The 24,821-nt window shown below is 36.9% G+C and overlaps 1 protein-coding gene across 4 annotated transcripts in view; it reads right to left on the reverse strand.

Annotated features, from left to right (window-relative positions):
• The window catches only part of PTPRM (protein tyrosine phosphatase receptor type M), a 354,996-nt gene that overhangs the window by 139,560 nt on the left and 190,615 nt on the right, over positions 1 to 24,821 (reverse strand). For 2 of the 4 annotated variants that reach the window (XM_027737100.2, XM_027737098.2), the window contains 2 exons: positions 16,916 to 17,048; positions 9,931 to 9,960 (listed from right to left, as the gene is read on the reverse strand). In XM_027737100.2, coding sequence (XP_027592901.2) covers positions 9,931 to 9,960; positions 16,916 to 17,048 — 163 coding nt within the window. The remainder of the gene's footprint in view (positions 1 to 9,930; positions 9,961 to 16,915; positions 17,049 to 24,821) is intronic. The other 2 variants (XM_027737101.2, XM_027737093.2) reach the window with 1 other exon arrangement.

Here is a 24,821-nt window from a genome sequence, read left to right on the forward strand (position 1 = left end):
GAAGATTAGCCATAAACGCTTCTAGGGGCACCGTACACTTACTAGTAACCACTGCACGTAGAAAGTATGTATTTCACTCAGAACCAGCAAGTGGAAAAATATGTAGCACAGAGGGTTGGACAGCATATAATTAAACTCGCTTTGCATATTAGGTGAGTGACTAAAGCAGAAACCATTACTCTCTGTCTGCAAAGCAACTCCCAAGGTTGTTGCAGGCAGAACCACAGAGCCTTGCAATGCCAGGTGCATATGACTGGTGAAAAATAGGCTTTTTGTTATGGCAGGGCTGAGACATCCAAATACAGGACCAGTTTCTGTTTAGTGCTGAAGTCAATGGGAATTGAGGGCATTCAGTACTTAAATGAATTCGCACAGCAGGATATCAGAATGGACCTTATTTTAGATATTTTAGGCAATCAAATTTAAGTGGTTATGATGAGTTTGTTTTACTCATTTGATGTTGGCTTTATCATTCCAAGATTTTAATTCACTGAAACTTTCCACTATCTAGTTAAATTACCAGACGTTACGTATGACATTTTCTTTAAGGATATGATTTTAGGGAGCATGCTGATTTCATGACATTATACAGTGGGGGAAAAATATATTTATAATCTTAAAAATCTCATCTAATACAAAGCAATCACATATCAAACAACTAAAGCAGTATGTTCTATTGAATCTTTCACTGGTTTTTTTTCATGGGTATGTCAACACTTTTTAAATCTGAATACATTATAATGGACTCACACTAACTTAAGCTATGAACATTTTTGGTGAACAATATTTTCTACTTCTAGACTCCATGTCATTGAAAAGTCAACTAATAATGGATGCTCAGAAATTAATTTATTTCTGGTATGCTATAACAACCATAATCAGACATAAATCCTTTTGCCCTGTTTGCATTTACTGAATTTGCCTTAATTATACTTCTGCCTAATTATGAAACTCAGTCTAGAGGGGAACTCACGAGAAGCAATGATGCAGAAAGCAGAGGACAGTTTATTCCACTTCATGGATTTACAACTTTCTACTACTGCAAACCATTTGGAACAGACTCTATTTGTGAGGTCATTAACATGTAAACAGTGTCATACTGAAGACGCATGGCAATGACCTACCATGCTAATGAAAAGTGATATTGAGTTTGCTAATTCAGATAAGGGTACACAGATTGCCTTTTCTCTAATGTGCAAGGGCCTGTCACAGAAATAAATGCATGGTCCTTGTTGCAATTAATTTGATTCTTGTTCTTTTAAAGCTTTCCTTGTAGATTTAATTAAAGCTTTCTTGCAGCATACACTTTCAGGAAGTATCTATGTTTAATGGTTCTTTCCCCTAAATTAAAGAAACGAGTGAAGGTTAAGATTCAAAGAGGAACAAGAGATCATAAAATAAAAAGCTATGCTTAATTCAGCAAGCATTACCTTGTTTTGACATAAGTGAATATGCAGTATTTATATACACTTCTTAAAATTAATGCTATATTGCAGCTTCCATTGTGAAATCATTTTCCGTTGCCTAAGATAATTTTTTTCTTTTTGAACACAAAATATTGCATACTAAGTTTCAACCTGGAGGTGAATATTTTAAAAGCCTTAGCAAAATCAATTTTTAGATAATAAAAAATAAGCAAATAAAACCAGCGTATTGTTTCCCCAGGAAACTAAAGAAACAAACCCCAATTCAAAAAATTGTAGACGTTTAACTCAGTATTTCCTTACTTTTACTGTGCGAAATGCTCCCATAGAGTCAGTCTATCTAAGCAATAATCTGTTAGTAACTATCAAGAATAAAAAGAATTAAAAAGGATATTCTGATGTTCTCTCTCTTCCTTCTACAGATTCTGAGGAGAGAGCTGGTAGGACTTCTGTAAGGCCTTTGATATGGTCCTACCCAACATCCTTATTTCCAAATTGGAAAGACATATTTGAAGTGGGTACTATTTTGTGGATAAGAAGTTGACTGGATGGATGCAGCTGGAGAGCTGTGGCAAGAAAGACATGGACGTACTGGAAAGAGTCCAGAGGAGGCCACAAAGATGATCAGAGGGCTGGAGCATCTCTCCTATGAGGAAAGGCTGAGAGAGTTGGGGTTGTTGACATTGGAGAAGAGAAGGCTCCAGGGAGACATCACTGTGTCCCCTTCAGTACTTAAAGGGGGCTTATATAAAAGGAGGAGAGTGACTTCCTATACAAGCAGATAGTGAAAGGAAAAGAGCTTTAAACTAAAAGATGAGAGATTTAGATTAGATGTTAGGAAGAAATTCTTTACTGTAAGGGTGGTGAGAAACTGGAACAAGTTGCCCAGAGAAACTGTGAATGCTCATCCCTGGAATTGTTGAAGGCCAGGCTGGATGGAGCTTTGATCTAATCTAGTGAATCCCCCATAGCAAGGGTTTTGGAAAAAGGTGATCTTTAAGGTCCCTTCCCACCCAAAGCATTCTGTGATTCTATGATTCTGTGACATGGAGCAAGAACAAACGATAGGTAGTCTGCATTAAGTATTGGGAGATAAAGCAGAACATAGGGAATGAAAATAAGGCAATCTTAAGGAAATATTTTCCAGGATATGACAGACAATATAGTATTGGGGGGGGGGGAAGGGAAAAGGGGACAAAGAAAGTTAGGAGTAAGTAAAAAGATGAGCAGAGGAAGAAGAGAAACAACAGAAAAAGTAAACGATAAGAAGAACAGGGAGCCAACCTTAAGAGTTAGTTTCAAAACTAACTACAGCAGTTTTGAAAGAGAAAAAGTAGCTGGAAAGAAGACAACAAGAGTTAAGATCTACGGAGTAAAACCCTTTTTTGGGCAGAGAACTGGACAAAGACACTTCCACGAATGCTCAGTACTCCTGCCTCAAAACAGTGAAATAGTTTACAGGGCTTTGGATTCCAACAAAAGGCAGCTGAAACTGCATTAATCTATTCATAAAAAAATAAACCTGTTCTTGTTGGGAGCTTGTATTAGGACCAAGGCACCCTGTTCTCCATTTCATTTTCTTTAAAGCATATTGTAGGTAATCCCTTTAGTTTAGTAACACCCTTATGTGCTTCTCTGCTTTTGTTAGTTTAAAATATCTTATATAATCTTAATCGTATTAAAGTGACATGACTCCTCCCTACTCAGTAAGCAGAAAGGAAAGTTCTACTTCCAGTAACACGTGAATGTTACAGCTAAGGATCAGGGCTCTATTCTGTGATGTATCATAAACATGACAATCTTACCTGAAAAATGCCAGTAAATACAAAGCATTCAGTATTTCATCTGCATTTGAAAATACACTGTAAGCCATGAACTTAGTTGATATGAAATGACCTTTCCATTGATAATTTCCAAATAGGACCATAAATGGCAAAATACATGCCATTATATCTAAAGCATAACTAAACACTACCTAGCCCACCTAAAACTGTTATTTGCTGCAAAAAATATTGCATATTGCGTTATTATGCTGAATATGAACATGCTGGTGAAATCCATACCGGAAGATTTTATTTTTGGCTACTGATGTCACCACACGGGAGGAAAGAACACTATCACTTTGCAATAGGGGATGTGGAGTGTCATAATCGCTCTGAAATAGCTGATTCTCTCATTCCTGTATGATTGTGAAATGCACAGGTTGGCATTTCACAAAGGGAATGCTTTGCTTTCCCTTTCCTTCAGACAAGACAGATGCCTCTGGTAGCTCTAACTTGTGTCTTCACGATCAGAAGGATCAGGGAATGGGGAAGAAGGAAAGAAGCTATCTCTCTCTGCAGGTGAACGGAGTATAATCGAGACAGCCCTGGACGTCTGGTTCAATATCTCACTGAGGGATCTCAGATCAAATGCAGAAGCAGTCCTGAGCTTCAGCTGCTGAAGAGAAAAATAAATGTACTTCTTTATGTTCACCAGCTCAGTACTCACAGGAGCAGGTATTTCACTGCACAAGCCCTACAAAACTCTGCTCTGCTCCAACTACTACTTCTTTTTATTTGGATCACTCTGCTGTCTGGTTGGCACAGGAACAGATGGAATTATGCAAGACTTTCCTGACAGTCCTACAGATTTCTCTCCATAGCATACACTAAATGTTACAGTCTAATAATAATAATAGCAGTAATAACAAACTTTTCTTGCACACTAGTAAATGAAAAGAAGTCATAATTCTAATACACTATGATGTCTCATAAAAGATATTCTTTTGTAACAGGTTATCTAGGACTGAAGAAACACCAGGCACGTTTTGCTGGATATGTTAGCACACAGCACAGTCATTCTTCTGGTTCCTTGCTTGATTAGTTTTTGTTATGTTCGGTTTCAAACCTGGTGCAATCTTCCCAGATACAACTTGCCCTGAAATTAGGAAGGACCCTGGTCAGATAGAATTCTCGTGCGGATTCTCACAAATGGAAACAGAAGGTCAGTGATCAAGAGTGGCAGAAGAAAGCAAGAGATATGGCTCTTTATTCTCTCATATCAGAAATAGGTAATTTATTGCAGGAAAACTGACAGAAAGAAAATTTGGAAATGAATTATGATTTTGGTCAGCTAGCCATTCCAGAAAGCAAACGGCCACTGTTGTTCCCTCCAGGGATCCGGCAGTCTACACTTTAGGGGAGCTAGAGGCGTACTGTAAATTAGAAAGGAAATGTAAAGGCGAAGTAACAGCAACAATACCAATAACAAAGGGTACAAGGAGGAGACAAACGATTCATGTGGAAACTCCCCCCAACAGGTAATATCGGACTGCTCTCTCTGCCATGCTATGGGACCTGTAACAGAGCCCTTTCCCCTGAGGCCAGGAAATGATGTGAGGTGGTACAGAATAACCTTCAAGTCCTGGCAGTGCTGCCTCCTGGCTACTGCAAAAATTAACCCTGTTCTGGCTGGAACCAGAACAGATTGTGTGACCAACACAGCAATCAATAATTTCTGACACTTCACCTCCTTCTGTCATACTTATTTATTTGAAGAACCCAAACTTGCAGCACTTTACAGTTTATGGTTTCTAATTCAGTACATCTGGGATACTGTGGTTTTAAAAAGTCTGGGTAAGTTCAGAAATGACCACGGGTTTCCAGTACGGGTATTGGAAAAGTAACCTGGAGTGAATATCTAAACATGTCCAGAAAAGACGAACTAAAGCAGAGGTATTCCTCCACATGAATGATCTGATCTCTGCTGTACTTCAAGGAAGCTATTTCATATAGTCAGATCACTGCCCTGGGGGGCTCACACACTTCAGAAAGAGTTGACAAAATTAAAAAAAAAATACTTACTGGTGGTCTGTCTGTTAAGGATTATTTACAATTTTTCTACAGAGAAATGGGAATGTAAGCCTTGGCTATAAAGCACTACAATCAGATTCAAAAGAATCAGAAGATACAAGGAATCAGTATAAGAAATAACAACTTTAGATAGATTTTTTTAAAATTATGTAGCATATTTTAATTAAAAATAAAATCCCAATTCTGAGACTGCTCGGTATCTCTGCATGAAAGCTAGATACCTCTGTACACAAAGCATATGACACATAGCATACAAATGTGTTTTTCTGCAATGGCAATTTAGTAGAATACCCTTCTTGCTATTTTGGGACTAAGTTTTATCCAAAGATTTTAATATGTTGGCATCGTAGACTTTGTAAGATGCAACAAAAATGATGAGACATCCTCAAATCATTTTAGTCTAGCTTACAAGACAATTACAGGAATCCATGTTTATTTTGGATTACACAGTTCTATGATACAAGTCTACGTACCTACGCATATTTAAAGATTCAGAAGAGATCACAGGTCTAACAGAATCAAACAGTTCAAACACATTCATGTTTTTCTGTTCAGTATTCCCCCCCAGGTACAAGATGCAAACTAATGATCTTATTCTGGTTCCAGGGGCAGTTGCAGTTGAGAATACAGGACTGTTTCTAACCTCTTTCACTATTTTCTGCAGAAGTTTTAAATGTGATGACTGCATATTCCCTGGAATTACCCAGAAATGTTGAGAGATTTGATACCATTGATTTTTTAAAAATTTGATTACTCCAATTATTAGGGTCATTTTGTAAATCTACTAACCTTGTGCCTTCTGCCATAAGTATTAGGTCAATGGCAATGGGACTAGGAAAATGAGCCACAAATTAAGTCTCTGAACAGAGATCCAGAAGCCAGCACTGAGTATCTGCTAGCGATGCAAGAGACACACACATAACTAAACTGAGAACAGACTCCCAGGCTCCTGAGCTCAAGTCAGATATACAAGAAAAGCATATTTCAACTGGGCCCCAAACTACCAAATTCTTGGGAAAAGGGCTGACATTTATATGAAAAAGCTCAATGTTTGTGGAATTAATTCTCTTGCAGCAGGAATTCTGTCGTCTGAGTCATATGCACCAGGCAACAGAACCTCTGGTCCTACACAGTGCTGGGCTTTGGGATTGAGATTCCCATACAGAGGATGAACCTTGATGCATTTCTATTCTAGATCACCTAACTAAATTATCAGTGCTGGGACAGACAACAGCAGATTTCATACTATGAAGAACTCAACATAATTAGGATTTTATAAGAATATTAGGCAATAATTGTCTCCTATTGAAATGACTTGCGAAAAGGCACAAAAATAGAACAAAATTATGCACCTAACTGCTGTGCAGCCCTGTTGTTGCATAAGTACTTAATTTCAATAATAATCACGACTTACAATTTTGATATCAAGCTTAAACTGAGGAACAGCACCAAAAGCTGCCTTCACAATTCTGTATTTTAATTTGGTGTACGTCCTACTCACAGAAATATAACGAAGTCTTGAGTAAACTCCAGCGGTCCAAGCACTCACTTTGTCTGATACTTGAATCTGCATGAATCTAGCTGTTAGCTCCCGCCTAATGAAAAACGGTCTCCAAGGACAGAATCTTTATAAAAATTAAAATCTCGGATATAAAAGTTAAAGGCCAACATTCACCACAGTGGTACTTGTTGTCACCTTAACAACAGGCTTGCCTAGTTCATTTAACCATAATTACAAAAAAAAGAAAAAGAAAGCATTTTCTTCAGCCCATGGTGCAGTGGTTTTGCCATCAGAAAATGTGTCAGGAGTAAGCAGTCATACCAATGCTGCCTGCCATGCTGGGAACACCAGTTGTTACAAGTGTAACTAACGACACTATCTCCATTCTTCTTTTTTCCCCACCTGGAATCGACTGCCAAGTCAAAAGACCTGCTACAGAGTTAATGAGCACTATTAAATTTGCTCAAATTTTAAGAACAAAAGAACTTATAGAGGACTAACTACAGCCAGACAAAAAAAAACCTGCTGCCTGACTGAGGTGAAAGGTAAAAAATGCACCAGTTTTCAGGAACGCAAGAGTGGGAGGAAAGACTGGCAGAGGCACTTAAGCCCATTAAAAAGAATTCTCAATAGCAGCACTCAACTTCTTTTCTCTAATGTCTCTTGACTGGCTAACTAGTAAACACAAGATAAAATAGAAATAATTCTCTGCCAAATATGCACAGCTGTAGGTCCACCTCTGATGATTCATCAGCAGCTCCTGGCATCTGCCAATTTTTTTTTTTTTAATTTTAATTTAGGATGGATCTAGAAGTGGAAGAGATTGCAGGGAAAAGGAGGCCACAGCACACAAGGAAAGCAGAACACAAGACAATAGTAACTATTTCAGTGCATAGATGCTTGCTTGGATGTTACAGCTTGCATTTACAATGACTAATCAGTAAATTTGAATATGATACTCAGTATAGAAGTGGTAAATTAGCAATGGTAGAGTACTTGAAATCATGTTTCTCAAAATATATAACATTTTATAATCCATACCAACTTTCTCAGCTAAAAATAAAACCGTAATGAATTCTGCATTCATCTAAGATTTCCATCAATTTCAGTGAAATTGCGTAGTGTGTAAACAGGTGGAGAATTTGGTCCAAAATACTTCCTCCTACTGACAGACAATTTTGACTGCTCTTTTCAGGGCTCTGACTTTGCTTCTTTTGCCAGACAGGGAACAAAAGAATACAAGGTCAAGATCCCACAATTTCTTTTGGAAGACTTAGTGGACCCAGCTCCAAAGTTACTGCATTTGTATCACACTAACAAAAAGACAGATCTTCTCTTGAAGCCACTGGGAGAGTATTTCAAATAATCCAGAGACACTGTCCTCCATCCACTGTTAACAGTCTCTATGATTTCAAAACTGGGGATAAAACATGTTCGTAAAACTTAAAAAACCCATTTCAATTTACATATTTTCCTCTGTCAGTGGAAAAAGAGAAAAAAATATATAATACAATTTCTTTGAATAACGAAACAGTGTTTCATTTAATGTTCCATTTGTTTCAATTTTGTTTTTGACTTAGCCTTGAGACATGAATCATATTAAAATATTTATTTAAATATATTTACTTATTATGGCAACAACATACTATATGACTTACTGTATTACATTCTTTTGACATTTTAAAGAACTACATTTAAATGATCCCAAACTGAATTTATTTTTTTAAAGCCTATGAAGATATGGTCTTTTTATCTCTGGAACAGAAATAAATTTTGAAATACTGTATCTGTGGTAGAGATAATTTTTTCTGACCTTCATATTAATACACTGCTTTAAAGAACAGTTTTAAAAATTGCACTACATGTAGAGTGTCAAAATAATGTAACATGAAATCTGCATTACCAAGCAAATGAGCACTTTCAATATATTCAGAAGTCTTATGGAATTTCAACTAAGAGGTTTAAATTTTAGTTGCTTTCATTCATTGGAAGCATGGTTCTGCTTAGCAAGTTTTCAAGCTAGAAAATATTTACTAATTTTTCCATAAATCCTATAAATGAATTTTTGATCCTTTTTCAAAATATCAATTCAAAAATATGTTTAAAAAGTTCGAAGAGCAACTAGAAAGGAACATGAGAAACTTCATATTGCTTTTAAATAAAAACATTACTGAAATGTGTTCCTTTCAAGAGTGTGCTACTACCATATGTACTTGAAAACAAGTACTAATATTTGTCTCATGCAAGTAACACCCAAACTTCTCTAACTACATAAAAATATCTCATAGGTTCCCATGACTTTTAAATCTGAGGTTTAGAGAAAACAGGTATCTACTGGACAGCTGATTTTTGCTGCTGGCCAACAAGATTAAACAAGATTAAATGAGTCTCATTTTGCAACTAAGCAAGACCTCTAATATTTTGTTAATCCAAAAACTATTACGTACTCCTTGTACCTGGAAAGCAAGTAAAGGTGAATAGCTGCAGAAAGGGATTTGCTAAATTCACAGAAGGACCCTTCTCATTCATCACCTGGCAGCAGGGAATGAAACGAAGGCTTTGGGTAAATAAAGAAGCATATAATGCTATTACTAAGGACTGTATCAAAGCAAAAGGACTGTATCAAAACTTACTGAAAGTTATGCTTCATCCTGCCCTCATTTTTTAGTGCTCACTCCTTTGAAATTCACTTCAGAAATGGTAACTCATGATGTTTATGCATTATCATTATTCATGAAAAAGTAGTAATATGTACACAGCAACAAATGGAAATGCTTGTACATGTCTAACCAATGCTATATTTTCAACAGAACAAATAAGAAAGAAACTGCTAAATAAATTCTGAAAATAGTTATTTAAGCATGAAAATTTGTCATCGACATGGTAGTGGTATTTATACCTACTACTTCTCAATTAAGAAAATTTCTTACATAATGATATTCAAAGGACTCTAATGCACAGTACGAGGCATAAGAAACTGTTATAAAGCTAAAAGCTAAATATTTCATTACATTATTGACCATGTTGTTTTTATCTTGGTAAAACTTTTACAAAGTATGTTTTTATACAGGAACTTTCAATATTAGCATTCACTACTTAGGCATGGAACAACATGGCAGAAAGTGTGTCTGATGACAAAGAAGTTACTTACAGGTAATAAGTGTAGGAGTGATAGCTTCTTCTGTCATGATGGTGGAAGGATTAGGCAGTGGTGGAAAAGATGAAATGGAAGGAAAGAAAAGTCAAATATTAATGTATGAAAAACCAAGATGAAACTGAGACCTGAACTGGTGACACAAATGAAAGGTAGCAAGAATGCATATCTGAGCATATCATGCAGTGTGTCTGGAATAGACAGATGACATATCCAATCTTCATAAAACTTTGAGCAATACAATATATAATGCATCTCCAACTGTTAAATCAAACCATCTTAAAGTACACCTACTAAGTAATGTTAGGTATTTAATGTTTATTTATATCTGCATATACTACACACAAACACTCCCAATTAAAGTGCTAAAACACCTCTGATTACACCTCAGCTGCATTAGGAATAAGGATATGGAACTTCTAGCATGGTGTTACAAGGTTAGCAATACAGAATTTCAGAACACGTATGAAGTAGCTTCCCTTCCTGTCACAGCACTGTAGAATCTGAGGCTATCCCTTTCTTTACTTAAAGAAATCAGTTTTGTCATTGACAGGACTTGAACTTGTTTCCAGAGCAGAAAAATCAATGGCCATGGCTTTTTTAATATCTCAGTTTTTTAATAGCCTTTTAAATTTGGAAGAAAAAGATACTTATTGTCATGCAAATAAAAAGGCTTTCTTTGCTGGCTAAAATTACATTGGTGGTATTTCCCCATGTGGTAGAGATAAACATGAGAACTAATCCTGTATCCACATTATTTCTGCCCATGCGAATGTCACAAAAAACAACTTCAGAGACCTTCCACCACCAGCTTGAGGAATATGGGCTCAGTCAGTCTTGCACAATGTCTTGCACAGCCAGATCCTCCACCCAGACATGCTCTGTGTGAGCACAAAGTATAGAAGGCCCCAGCTATACTCTTCTGCTTCACATCTTTTCCTCCCTCAGTTATAAGCCCACTACAAGCAGGACTGCAGCTCTCCAAAAGGGATAAGTTTCAACCTAAATGATTTCCATATATTGACTGCAATTAAAAAAAAAGCTGGAGATCTTAAAACATCTCTGAGCATAATGTCAAGTAGCATTCACATGTTGGTAAGATAAAAGACTGAAAGGACCCATGTAGGCATTTGTAATTTTTAGAGCACATGCATACAGCCCTTTGACTACAGAGGAAACATGTAAACAGGCCTTGCAAAGGACTATAACCAACGTTAACTTGCCTCTGGCTACATGCTTCAGGCATCTCTTTGAAAACTAGGCTTTCATCAAATTTTCTCTCTCATCTTCCTTGTGTGAAGATGCCGTTAGAAATATTTCCCAGTTTTTATTCCCATTTTTCTGATGCAAACAGTATTGTTCAAACACAAGAGGCTACATACTGAATATTTAATCACGTGGCACATCTGGAAAATGCATACCTGTTAAAGTTGAGTTTTAAAAGATATCTAAGAATAGAGGAAGGGGCAAGCTGCAAAACAGTTACATGCTTCTTCCACCAGCACATACCCCATTGCATTCAGTAAGGAGCACAGGATCAAGTCCTGTGAAAGCAGATCCACTTACCTGTGCTATTAGCAAGGGGCTGTTTTCTGGTTCAGTCATAATTATAATTCCCCCTGCCTTTCTTTTTGAAATTACTTATTCCCTCACTTTGATTTAGAATCTCACAACACTGCCAACCCTGTTTCTTGCCATATGTTGCCATGAGAGAGATTTAATGTAATTAGTACAAATATTCTCCTACTTCTAAAGATGTATAATAATTTGAGAAACAACAATAAATACAATTAATCACTGAAGCACTGATGGTACTTGTGTGCAGAATTCTGCCAGATATGTAATAGAGATAAATTATTCCTTATGAAAAAAAATGCTGAAAAATCCAGGAGCTTTAATTGTGTAAATGTTCCATTAAGAATTTGTGTAAGATGAGAAAAATTGGAAGTCTCAAGCTCCAGTTATTTTTATATTGCTACAGTTGTGAGATTTTCCACATAAAAGTCCTTGAAAAAGAGCACTGTGGTTTTTGACTATCAAGAATACCGTACACTGAAAGAAACAGGTAAAAAGAACAAATCAAAATCCTGCAAAACCAGAAAGCTTTACACTTGTAAGTCCTCAGGCCTCATGCTAAAGCACCATTCGTAAGTGAATGGATTTAGCTTTTTTAATAAATATGGACAAGTTCCATTTTACTTCCTACATAATGAGTACGAACTTAGGTCTTTGTCTATGCATGAAAAGCCTTTTTCTGTTAAAAAGACTGATGCAAAGATTCTAGCTAACCTAGGCCAAATTTTCTTATGAGCATGGCTCTTCAGTCACTTCTCAGTAGTCAGGTTATTTTATATCAATAAACTGTTTCTGCATATAGTGGCAATATAAAGCATTTTTATATCCTCTAGGACTGAAGACATAAATTAATTTCATGAATACCACTTGTAGAACAAGGCCCCACTATAAAATTTACCAAAATCAGCACTGCTGGCTGCAGGAGGATTGTCCCATTGGAAGAGAAACTTCTGGAACTGTGTCATTACCACAGTGTTTTCTTTCATCACCTCTCTTTTGTAGTTGGCCTAGAGGGAAAAATAAGGTTCAGGGAGAGAAGGCTGGAATTTTCCTTCAGCCTTATTTTCTTCAATTTTTTATCCTAACTGCTTGAAACTGTTGGCAAAGGTGTATGTATAACTGAACAGCCTGATTTGCTACCAGGGAATGGGAACAATGCATTCCCAGCACAGCTCCACTGAGAGTAAAAGCCTTGCTTATCCACTGCCAAGAACCAGGGTCTCTGACTTAAACAGATGCCACAACTGCATATATTAGAAACTACTGGAAGGCTTGGGCATAGAGACAGCTGAAAACAGAAACTAAAGACAGACAAAACAAAGTAAGCTTTTTATGGAGAAACGTGATGATCAGAAAAACTCCATTCTACAACGGAAGCAGAAGCCAATGTAATAAAATTTTAATAACAGCTTCCTTACTGCACTCCCACTGCAGCAAGAAGATGGCAGCCCTGAAAGAAACAGCTGCCCCAAAGACATATATGCTTTTAAGCAAATGTTGGACCCACAACTTATCAACTTATGCATTTTTTTTAAACTTAACTTATATAGAATACAAAGGTAAAGAAAAAGAGGAAAGGAGAAAAAGCTGTGTCTGATTTATGCAAGTCTTGATTTAATTGTTATTGCTTTTCCAAAGCTGTGGGAACAGTACTCTCATTTTCACTGCTCCACTTAAAGTTGATCAAAAGGGGAACTTGCTGCATTCTTTATTTTTTATTTTTTTTATAAAGTCCTATCAGGTATATCAAAGACTGGAAGAAATCAAGGGCCTCAAGTGAGATTTAATATTCAGGATGAGATTCAAAATTCACTTTATTGTGGATCAATATTGTGGAAACACATGTATTGTTCTCATCTGATTTTGTGTTAACTCTTATATGGGAGATACAGAGCACAGCTGAGGAAGGAAAGCTTATTGGCATTATTCTGACTTCAGAGAAGAATCACTGCATTGGTATTACCCTTTTACTATAGGAATAGCTTGCAGGTTCCTAGGTTATGTTACATGACACCTTAATGCAGGAATGCGAATGGATAAAGAAAAGATAGAACAGAATAGATAAATAACTCTGAACAACCAAGTGGAGAGAAAAATAGGAAAGCACTAAGTCTTCCCCTGACCCAGGCAACAAGTTTACAGATTTGGTTTACTTCAATCACAGCCTGAGTGTCCATACAGAAAATGTGTCCATGATGTTTCTACCCTCACTCTTGACTCCATACCACACACTGAATCACTAGGCCAGCTAATCTCTCTGTGACCTGGTTTATAATATAACTACTTCAGAAGACCACTATACAGTGAAACTAATAATGCTGCCTAATGACTATTGATATTTGCAGAACTTCTCTACCTACTGCTTTGATAGTGGCCATCATATCCAAAGCACGTCTGTGTGGCACTGAAAACTGCTTTGAATATTGGTCTTCTTCTACCTGGCTACTGAATTAAAAGTTCAAGAGACTGGTCTGTAATAATCTGTGGTGCATGGCACCAACCAAGCAAAGAATGGTTGTTGAGTGAAATGAGGTGGCTATTAAAGGAATGCACTGGACAAAATCATGGTTATCATTTAAGTAAAACTGCTTTCCAGATCTCTTGATAAGGGAAAGAAATGGTTTGAAATTAAGTTAATTAAGCACTGTGAAGCCCCAGAGACGGAGTAAGTTTAATCTACTAGTGTGATCTGGAGATCAAGTCTACAAGAATCTTTTCTGTGAAACAAAGAATAACATGAAGTACATGCCTTGGGATATGCCTTGGAATAGTGGAATGTGAATGGGATACTGCTGAAGCCAATTCCAAGCAAGACAAGTTTCAGAACATGTAGCTCACTGTGGTGAAACCTAGCATTGTCGCCCAGTGAGTCTGCACATAATAGTGCAGAGAACAAAGTGGTTCTCAGAGGAAAGGTGACACTGAATTACAAGGTGTTATTTTATTTTTTACTCAGATCTTTACACCAGTGAAGCTCCTGATAAAGTAAATGAAATAAAATGATCAAGTGCAGTAGTCAAACAACCCACTAACTTGATAAGATTGTTTCCCAAAGCAGCACCTTAAGTATCATAAAACTGCAAAACCACTACAGTTATACTAAGCTTGTGGTATGATTTATACATTTTCTTCAAATGCATAATGTATATACAGTAACTGAACCAAGGTGAAACCACAAGGCCTCTCAGCAGCCTAGTGAATTAATGCACCAATAACAATCTACTGAATAATCGGTTCATCTTTTGCTTAAGTCATGAGTGTAATCGTATTCAAGATCTCCTATGCTACGGCAGATGCTTTAGAGGCCTGGGTCACAATATACCCACCTCCTGGAACTCACATTTACCCCTGGTCACATCCTGTTACACAAATGAACCATTCTTAGTTTTCAATATTCACTTCAACTCATTTCAGTTTGTTTTGTTCAAGACTGCAGCATCATTCTGGGATATGTTTGTGTTATTTGTATCGTTATTTCTGTACTACACAATGAAACTGTATGTATTTGGTAACAGAGTTCCCGGACTTTTACTTTCAATAGTTTCATCTCTGTCACAAGCAGATTTATTCCAAACCCCAAAGAAGCTCACATAATACACTTTTCTTCTAGCAACAGAATTGCTATGAATAGTAATTACTCTGCTGTGGTAGACAGAAGGAATCAAGTATCCTTCTGCATTAATGCAAACACTTAGGATCTGAGACCTCCCGCCTCTAACAATTAGATTATCAAAGAGTTTTTTTCTAGAGAATTAAGCAGGAGCTGGCATAGCATCCATTTAGCCAGAGACCCTGACACCTTATTCACTTTGAAACTATTTGTATCATTTTGCAATGCTCTCTCTTCAAAATTAAGAACTTGTCTCCCTTGGGTGAATACATTCTACCTTTGGCAGAAACACTTAAGGAGAGGCTCAGAAGTGGAAGAGAGAGAATGATGAATGCTGGTCAGGAAGTATTGGCCAGACAATGCAAGAAGCCTTCCTTCCTGCATGCCAAGTTCTGTGTCTGGCCCTAGGGAGGAGTTTGGGAGTTCAACTGTTAAAACTGAAGGTATGAATGATGCAAGAAATCAAAGTGAGAAGAAAAAAGTACTGCAAAGTCAGAACAAAACCCTGATACACTGTACTTTACTGAGCAGATTTGGTTACTGGGTCAGTTTCATTGCCCCAGTCAGACCTACCCTGGCGCTTAAGTCTCAGGCTCTTCTGTGTGGCAGCTTTAGACTGCTTTACCTACCTCTTGTCACGACCTAGCCCCCAGCCCTGGTCACAGCTCACATTTCTCTTCACAGAGACCTTCTAACTCATGGCCTTGCTTCTGTCTTCAAGGAGACTGAAAAGCAGCTACTTCTGTTGCCTGCCCTGAGGCACTGTCAGACAGCTGCCTCCTTTGCTGTGCACCTCCACTGTTCAAATTCTGGAAGAAATTCAGGCAGCTCAGGGGTTTGGACTATCTCAGACCTGCCAAACTAGTTAACATACAATTAAATCACATAGTGTTGGAATGAGTAAAATCAGGCCAGGATTGCTCTCAAAGGAAGAAAAGGAGATAATACAAAGTGCATAGCAAGGAGGTGAGGGGTTACGGGACAATAAGGAGACTGTGGCAGAAGTGGAAGGAGAATTTGTGACTCAGTGCCTTTACACAGCACCTGCATACTCCCAACCCCTCCTCTGACAGCTGCAAACCTCACATTGCTCAGGATACAACCTAAAACCTTAATTCTATTTGCTAATTAATTTCTCCCAATCTAGACTTAGCTTCTAATATCACATGGGGGTCTTTTTCTTATCTATGCCTCCTCCCTAGATTTGAGATATTTTTCCCATTACTATTTTTCCTTTTACAGTGTTGAGAAAGGAAAACAGTTTTAAAAGCCTCACGCTTCTAATAATGTAGCAGTTTTCAAATGATATTTGAAACAAAGCAATCTCAATGTGTGTGTTGAACCAGCATTTGGAAACATTCAGCACCACTGTAACATTTTTCTTTGTTTTCACAGAATGAAGTTTATGCAAAACAATATACTCCCCATTCTTAGCACAAACTACCTTAGCTCTAGTTCCTGTTTGACTAAGAATTTCTTTTACATGAAAGAATGAAACTACATCTAACTTTCAGCTGTTCTGTTGAATAGGGTGGAGACTCACACTTACAGGACAGAGATATTCTTCTATTATTAGAGCCCATCATGCAGTACTGATATAAAAAATGCTAGAATCATTAGTTGGTATACATATATATATATGTGTGTATATATATATATATATATAAAACGAAGAGAGAAACATTAATTCTCTGTGGACATGAAGGTGGCTGGACACTTCTACCATTATCAAATTGAGAACTGCTGTAGGAGATGCAATATGACTGTGTACATGGAAAACATCCACTCATTGCTCACCTTTTCTTCATTACCAGCACGACCCCCAGAAATATAATGACGAACAGCAAGATGCCTGCAATGACTCCAGCAATTTTAACAGTATGGTCGGTCTGTTTCTCAGGCTCTGGGTCCGGTTTTCGAGTGGCAGCCCCTATGGAATCATTAAAAGAGAAAGAGGAAAAAGAAAAAGAATAAAGGTGTTATTCTTTTGATGTTTGTATACTTAACCTACCAGTATTATTAGTCTTATCCAGGGCCAACAGATATCAATACTTGGTCTTTTAAGAAAAAGTCCTGCTTTCATATGCATTGTCGGGAATAGAATTCTTTATATTGTTCCAAGACATTTTGCAAGACCACAACACAGGTGGATACCACTGCCAGACCTAACCCTTTTACAGGAGCCTCTTCACAGATTCACAAATTTCTATATTTTTATTATCTGTGCTGGCTCCCTTTTCTTTCTGCCATTTAGAAACTTGCTAACAATACAATAACCATACTAAGCCTTTATCCAAATTTTATTTGCTGGAACATTTTCCTCAATTATTTTTCATAAATGAAGCTGTAATTCCATAACATATTAGCTTAAACACCTGGAAAAGTGAGATAAGCTCATTTACCATGCATTTTACCCGCAATTGTTTTTTACACAATAGACTTTTTTTTTGCCTTTGGAAATCTAAATCTAGGTCACATCTGGTAGGAAAAAAGACTCCTTCTAAGCAATTTATTCACAAAGTGGGAAGCAGCTGATGATCACACCACTGGCACCTACATTTAATATCTGTTTAAATGAGATAACCAGTGCCTTACAGCAGCTACTGTCTTAGCTCTTCCAGCTTCTCCATTTAAAGAAAATAACATCGTTTGTACTGTTTACTGTATAATGTGATGGAACGTCAAATCCATGTCTGATGAAATATCCATTTCCCCTGCTAAATGAGTTCAGGACGAAAAACATTAAGGAAGTAACATTCAATTCACTAAGCTGATTTTATTTTTTTTAAGGACTTCCATTTTTTTTTTTAATCAAAACGTGACAGCATTCATCATTTGAGGCACCATGCCATAAAATGGACACAGAGATTTATGAATCGCTTTCCTGCTGTGGCTTTTTTTGGGAAGGGAGAAGGAAGAGTAAAGCCTAAGTAAAGTGTAATATTTTAAGACCACATTCTTATCTCGCTATCTGAGATAAGATCTGCTCTTTCAGAGAGGATTTTGAAAGCACCAACTATATTTTACTTGTTTCTGCATTTCCTTTTTCTGGAGAGAAAGAAAATTAATGATCAATTTACATGCAGAGATATTTTCTGAAAAGTACAACGAAAACATTTCCAATGTCTCTTCTCAGTTCTAACCAGGATATTTGAAGATGGAGAGCACTTCTGAGTGCCCACAGCTACACTTCTGGACTACATCTTCAAAACACCTTGCTAGGAGGAATGCCAGGAAAACTTGCCAGAAAAGTGATAACCATCAATCAAAACATATCTAAAGCTAACTGCAGGAACCAGGTTCTTTGGAAAATTCTGGCCATAGTACTTAGAATGAGTGCTAAATCAGAGAAGAAGACTGGCTGCCTCTCTCTGTGCCCAGTCCCAACAGAGTATTAGTTTGACAGAAATACATACATACTGTTACAAATTAGCACAATCCTGACTTTGTATGAATAAAGATAACAAAATCTGGCTCTTTATTTTCTTCAATATAGATGCTTCAAATTCCAATATAAACAGTTCTATTTTTATTTTCCTGTATCATATATAAATAAATTTGTTAATAAATAATATATAAATATATATATTTTATATATATAATAGATAAATATATAAATAATTTTGTTAAACTCTATATTGCTGTAATCTTCACAGCACTCAGAAGTGCAGTAGACGTCTAGACCATTTTCATACAAAAAGGAGCTGCTGAGCTGAACTTGGCAAACAGTGAATCAGGACACTCAAACTCCCATGTTGAATCATCTATTGATTATCCAATTGAAGGATCATCCCAATTTTCTATGAAAAGACACGTAATGTCACTCCAAATTAAAAATAGCATAGAGTTTCTCACACTTATGGATTCAGCCTGACTCAGAATAGAGAACGTCTTAAACTGGAAACATGATGTTTGACAAGCCTTTTAAAAACTCCTATCACTAATTATTATTATAAACCCCGCAAATACTGGGATTATCTCAATTCTCCTTTATTTCCATTCAGCAACTCATTCATTCTCTGACAGAATGTTGCTCCTTTCTTGGTGTCAGTGGTTTCCAAAATCTACTTGGGTAAACAAACCAAATTTGCCACCTTTCACCTTTCTTGAACATCCCTTGAGTCTTTTGATATCAGAAATTTGGGATTAACTTTCCTCATTTTATTTAATACTGTTTATTCTTTTAACATACCTCAAACCTACTCTTTATCTCCCTTAGCATTCTGAATGGTTTTATTTCAACATCAGATGGACATTAAACACGTCACCGGTGCATTGTTTACAATGAAACCTGCATTCCTTTCTTCAGTGCAGTGCTCAGTTTTGAACCCTTTATAAATTAGAAGACATTTAAATTTAACTCTGGTGAACACTACATACCATTTATCAAGACTGCAATTCGAGTTCGTACTACCTCTTCATTCAGTTTGCTTTTGTCCTGCTGAAATTCTTCACAGTCCTGTGTGAATCCTGCTAACCCATATCATTTGGCATCATAATCAAGAGATGCTGCCCCAACAGTGACTCTTCCACACATTTAATAAACAGACTGTACTGCATTTAATATTAAATCCTAAAGTGCATTAGCTATGATAAGCAGTGTCATTTTACTTCTCTCTGGTTTCTGTCTGATAGGGAGATGTTGTTCCAGGGTGATATTTGCCTCTCACCTCATAATTACTTCTTAACTGACTTTAAAACTATAGCCACCCGGGCAATTGCATTGGCACCATGGAGAGAACGGTGGGCTGTGCCTAAGGGGATCGAGGCAGCTAGGGGAAGTAGTTCTGAAATTCATTCTGCCTCATGATAAGCTGCAATGTCAATTTGTGCATTGAGTTTTATTTGTACGTTTTCAAGAGAGATTGGGAAAAGTACTGTTGTAAGTCTAAAAAAAGATGCTGTGGTTTCTCTATTACTCTGCTGTACTGACATATGCTAAAAAATTGAGTCAAATGTCATCTTTTGTTACAGAAACAGTGTTACCACCTATGCACTATTGTATCATGATGCTACAGTCTTGGTGGTTTATTTATTTTTATTGTTTCAACCACTTTTTCTAACACAGTAATTTTTAATTTCCTTGATCACCCTAGAGCCTTTAAGGATACATTGCTACAAGACTAATCCTGTATCTCCAGTAAAATATCTGTTTTTAATTACAGCAATGCATATTGATGCCAACAGCTGAGCTATGCATCTCCCTCACAATACTGGACCTAATTATTTATTTGGATTTCTTTTGTTTGTTTCACTTTTAAGGTTTTGATTCTACTCTTGCATACAGAAGACTGACTTTAAACCTTGCAAAATAATCTCACTTCTCTTTTCTTACTGAGACTGTCTGGGCTAGTGGAGCCAGAATAATCAAGGCCAAATTGACACATACACTGTGGTGCACCTCTAGAAAGACAATAGGTCAGTAAAGAGCAGCGAGTGCAGGATAGCTCAAGGGAGCTGCTTAGAAAATGAAAGGACAAGGAAATGTTTCCTGCCAGTTTAAAAAGGATTAAGGTGCTGACTTTGGAAAGTCTTTACTTGATGAAAACAAACCAGAGTGCTTCCTGCCAGAAGTGAAAAACAGAGATACACTTATAGATAAACCCTAAGGTGCCACAAAACCCAGCAAAGTATTTCCCCAGGCTTCCTGCACTGAATAAAGTGGAAGACAGTAACATTGCTTAGTTCTACACACTTAGATATTTGCTTTTCTAATTAATCTAAGCTATTCTTATTTCCCTTCTACTTATTTCTTTCCCATTCTTTGTGCCTCTCGCTACAGCAGCATTTAAAATGTGAAATATCTTTTTTCCTTCACATTCAGCTGGCCTGATTTATGACTTTTCCTCATGGGTCCCATTTTGTTCAGTACTTCGCAACCTCCAGTGATAATATTTCTAAGTAGTACCCATGAAACACCTGAAGATAGTATTTCACTTCATTTTTACTCACAAGACCTATTCCATTAGCTTTTCCTTAATACTGGAATCCTATTCTCTGACATTTAGTGATTGTTCAGCCACTTCATGATACCTTATCTTCTCTTCAGATTGAGAACTGAATTATATTCTAGTTGGTAATATTCAGTGTCTGCCATACTTTGAATTCCTAAAATTACTTTGTGCAGTTAAATTTAGAAGTTAGAAGATTGGGTTAAAAAAGATCAACTCTCTTTGAAGAAATTCTAGTTCTGCCACTTCCTTGGGTGGAAAATTTCCCTTTCCTTTCTCACTCAGAAGGCACAAGTATGTTACTGATCAATCTCAAGACTTCATAAAGAATAATCTCCAGTAGGTAGTTTATGGATAGAAAAGCTGGAGAAGAACTATTTCTCATTAAATGGAAGCTAAGACTATTTGTTGACTGAACTAGTCAAGCAAAATATCATTCTTTTGACTTAGATGCAAGCATTATCTTGTTTTCCAAAACCAATGAAAATGTTCTTTAGTAAAAGAAATGGGCCTCTACCAAACTGAATAAAAAGTCTTCCCTTTTCTCTTTGTAAATGAACAAAGTCTGGACTTGCTTCTCAGTGTGTCTCAGTCCCTTCCAAAAAATGGACTTAGAAATTACTTACTGCTGTATAGAACAGATTGACCAACAAAATAACCCTGGCTCAAAAGTCTAGGAGCTGCTGGTTATACTTTCAAACAAAAGAATAAAGCTGTTACTATTAAAAACTAGCTGTAGGTTGCTTTGTCTAAAGCAATCTTTTAAAAATCCAAATTTCTTCTCCTATTTGAGTAAAAAAAAAAATAATCCCTTCAACTAATTAAGCAGTCTGGTCTCATTTTATTTCTCCCACTCAAGGCTAACCATAGTTGCTGACTTTTTTATTCCTTTCTGCAGCTTTAAGTTCTCAAAAGGTACATGCTTGATAAGTCACTTGCAAGCCTTTCCCAACTGCATTTCATCCACAGGTGTTCCAGTGACTGATGTAACGGCTAACTTTACAAGGCTTTACAGTAATAATACAATTAGCTCAGATCATCCTAGTTTCCAGTCAAACTTGAAACTGACTTTATGAGTTAGTAACTAGACCGTGATTTTTTTATGCAGGCAGTGCAATTCAACTATCATGTCTCAGCACCTACTTTTGAGTTATTTCACAGAGTGAGTCAGGAAAATGAAACATTATACCCCCGTGTGACAGTTGCACTATGATTAGGTGGCAGAAATCATGCAAAATGGTACAAGGCAGAAGCAAGGCAGAGAGGTGTGATGCTTCCTTGGAACACCCATCACTGGGATGCTATTGTCCCCGCCACAAAGTAAGAAGACTGAAAGATCAGAGAATTTGGATTTGCCCATGCTCTCCAAGGACAACATGTATCACAAAGGCTACTATCATTACTGCTCTCTATTATTTGTATGATAGTAGGCTCTAGAAGCTGTAAATCAGACTGGGAGCCCAACTGTGCTAAAAACAGTGCAGGCACACAGTGAAGCCATCTTTACCACTAAAAGCATACTGCCTAGCTGAGCTACGCTGTAACAGGCAGGTGTGGCAATCACAGGTGGAAGGTGGAGGCAAAACTCCCTAAGAAAATGCATTTACAACACCCAAATAAATGAACAGTTCTATCCTTCCCGCTCTTCTAGCTAGCTGGTATCACTCAGCATTTCCAGCTGGTACCATAGTAGAAACAGATCTTCAAGTGGGATTTGAGAGACAGAATAATGTATTTATGGATGATGTTGGTTGGGGTGTTTCAAGGAAGGAAGCAACATAAAAGTTCATAAAAATAAAGGCAGGAAAAGCAGACGTGCCATAAGTAAAGGGCTGGGATAAAGGGCAGTATGACAAGGTTACTGATATGAAAAGAGGTGCTCCACAGAGGTAGGTCCTTCTTATAAATGTCAAATGACCAACAGGAAACCCAATCTTATATCACAAACTGCAAAACTGAATGGGGCACTAGTGCAAACTGACTGGTTTCCTCCATAAATTTGCTCAGCATTCCTACTCTCATCTCACCCATGGCTGCAGAAAATGGTACCCTCATTTTTAAATCCGTAGCAGCATTACCAATGTTGTGAAAAGACAAGCCCGTCCAACATGCTTTTTATTTGAGTTTCGAGTTCACTCCAGATGCCAGGATTTGAGGCTGTCTTGGAGAAGACCCAAAATACATAGAGATTTCTAGATGAAATGAATTACCACCCTGGATATTCTGTTTATACTGTAAGTGACTGGCATTCAGTCCTCATCTGCCAGCCAGCATGTATTCTGCTTGACAAAGTCTTTGTTTTATTACTCCTGGTAGAACTCCAGCTAAGGGAGACTTTTCCCTTGCCATTCTCATTGTTAACTTTCCAATCAGTGTTCCTCATTCTCCTTCAAAACTGCAAGGTTTCTGTCCATATGGTAGAAGTTACAAAGTGTTGTTGGGCAGGGTATACTTTTTGCCAGAAGGTGGTTTTGATCAGTATTTTTTCAGTTTGCTCTCTCTAGTCCATGTCTTGAATATATTAATTTTGTAAATGTCTCAGAGTAAGGTCTGTTTATTTCTCCTTTTACAATACTTTTTCCTTTCTATTCTGGTTTCTTTTGGAAATGCTCATGTATAAACTGCTCTTTCTACATGGCAGAGATTATGTTCTGTTTCTGTTTTGCTAGGCACAGGAGTTAAGCGTTGAAATCAATGTAGTCCGATTTTCCCTCCTGTGACATGTTAGTGCTCACCAATCTATTTTTTTAATGTCTGGGAAAAAGGAGAAGCAGCACTTAGACTTTAGCAGGACAGTATTTCCTTTGCAATTTATGATCATCAGTACAATACATATGGTTCTTCTTTTCCTAAAAAAAGTTTTCTGTACTTCCATAGGACAAGTATATTGATTTGGACATTTTTTATTTGGTATTTTTCAAATGCAGGAAGAAACAGACTTGTTAGGTCTGTGGTAAGGGACTATCAAAATAAGGCTCTGCTGTGTAACCATAATTATGAATTATTAATTTTGTTTGTGATATGCTTTAGGAAAATGCAAATATAGGTGACAAAGAACTGCACGAATAGGACTCATTTAACTGACTATCACATGAATTGTATCTCTCACTGGTGGATGATTCATGCTGGTGCATGTGAGTAGAAAGACATTTTCGGTTAAACATCTGTGTTTCCGATTGTCAGGAATAATAACATTCTTTACAAAATATGCTTAAAACAAATAAAGTTTCCAGTTTTACATGTATGTCACATTTGACACATTTTTTAACAGGATTTTAATCCAGACTTTAGACTGGATTTTTCTGGAGACTGTGTTTTTTAAAAAAAGACTTAAAAGCAAGCAAGTCTTGATAAACAGCTCATTTGCTCCTTTATAACAAAACCACCAACCTTTCTGCTAGCTCTTCTTTTCTCTTTTGTTTTAATCAAAGAAATTTAAGTAATTAAAATTCATAAAAATTTTCCTCTCTAGTAGGCACCCAAGGAGTTGGAAGCCCTCATTCATTCTGGAAAAAAGTGTAAGCCCTCAGACTTTAATAGCACCGACATCATTAAGGGATGTTTAAAGATTACTCAGTAGCTACACCACAACCAGAAATTATTAACAAGTCTCAAATATACAGACCCGGTGCATGTCCTTCTTGGAAATAAATAATTTACTAAGGAAAAAAATATAAAGTCTTTGGAACCTTAAGCTTTCAAATACCCCTAAAGGGTACTCCCACACACTTTAGAATATTTTTTGAGCAAAA

This window comes from Pipra filicauda, unplaced genomic scaffold (assembly GCF_003945595.2).
Source record: "Pipra filicauda isolate LSUMZ 115617 unplaced genomic scaffold, ASM394559v2 scaffold271_size1040873_pilon, whole genome shotgun sequence".
NCBI lineage: Eukaryota > Metazoa > Chordata > Aves > Passeriformes > Pipridae > Pipra > Pipra filicauda.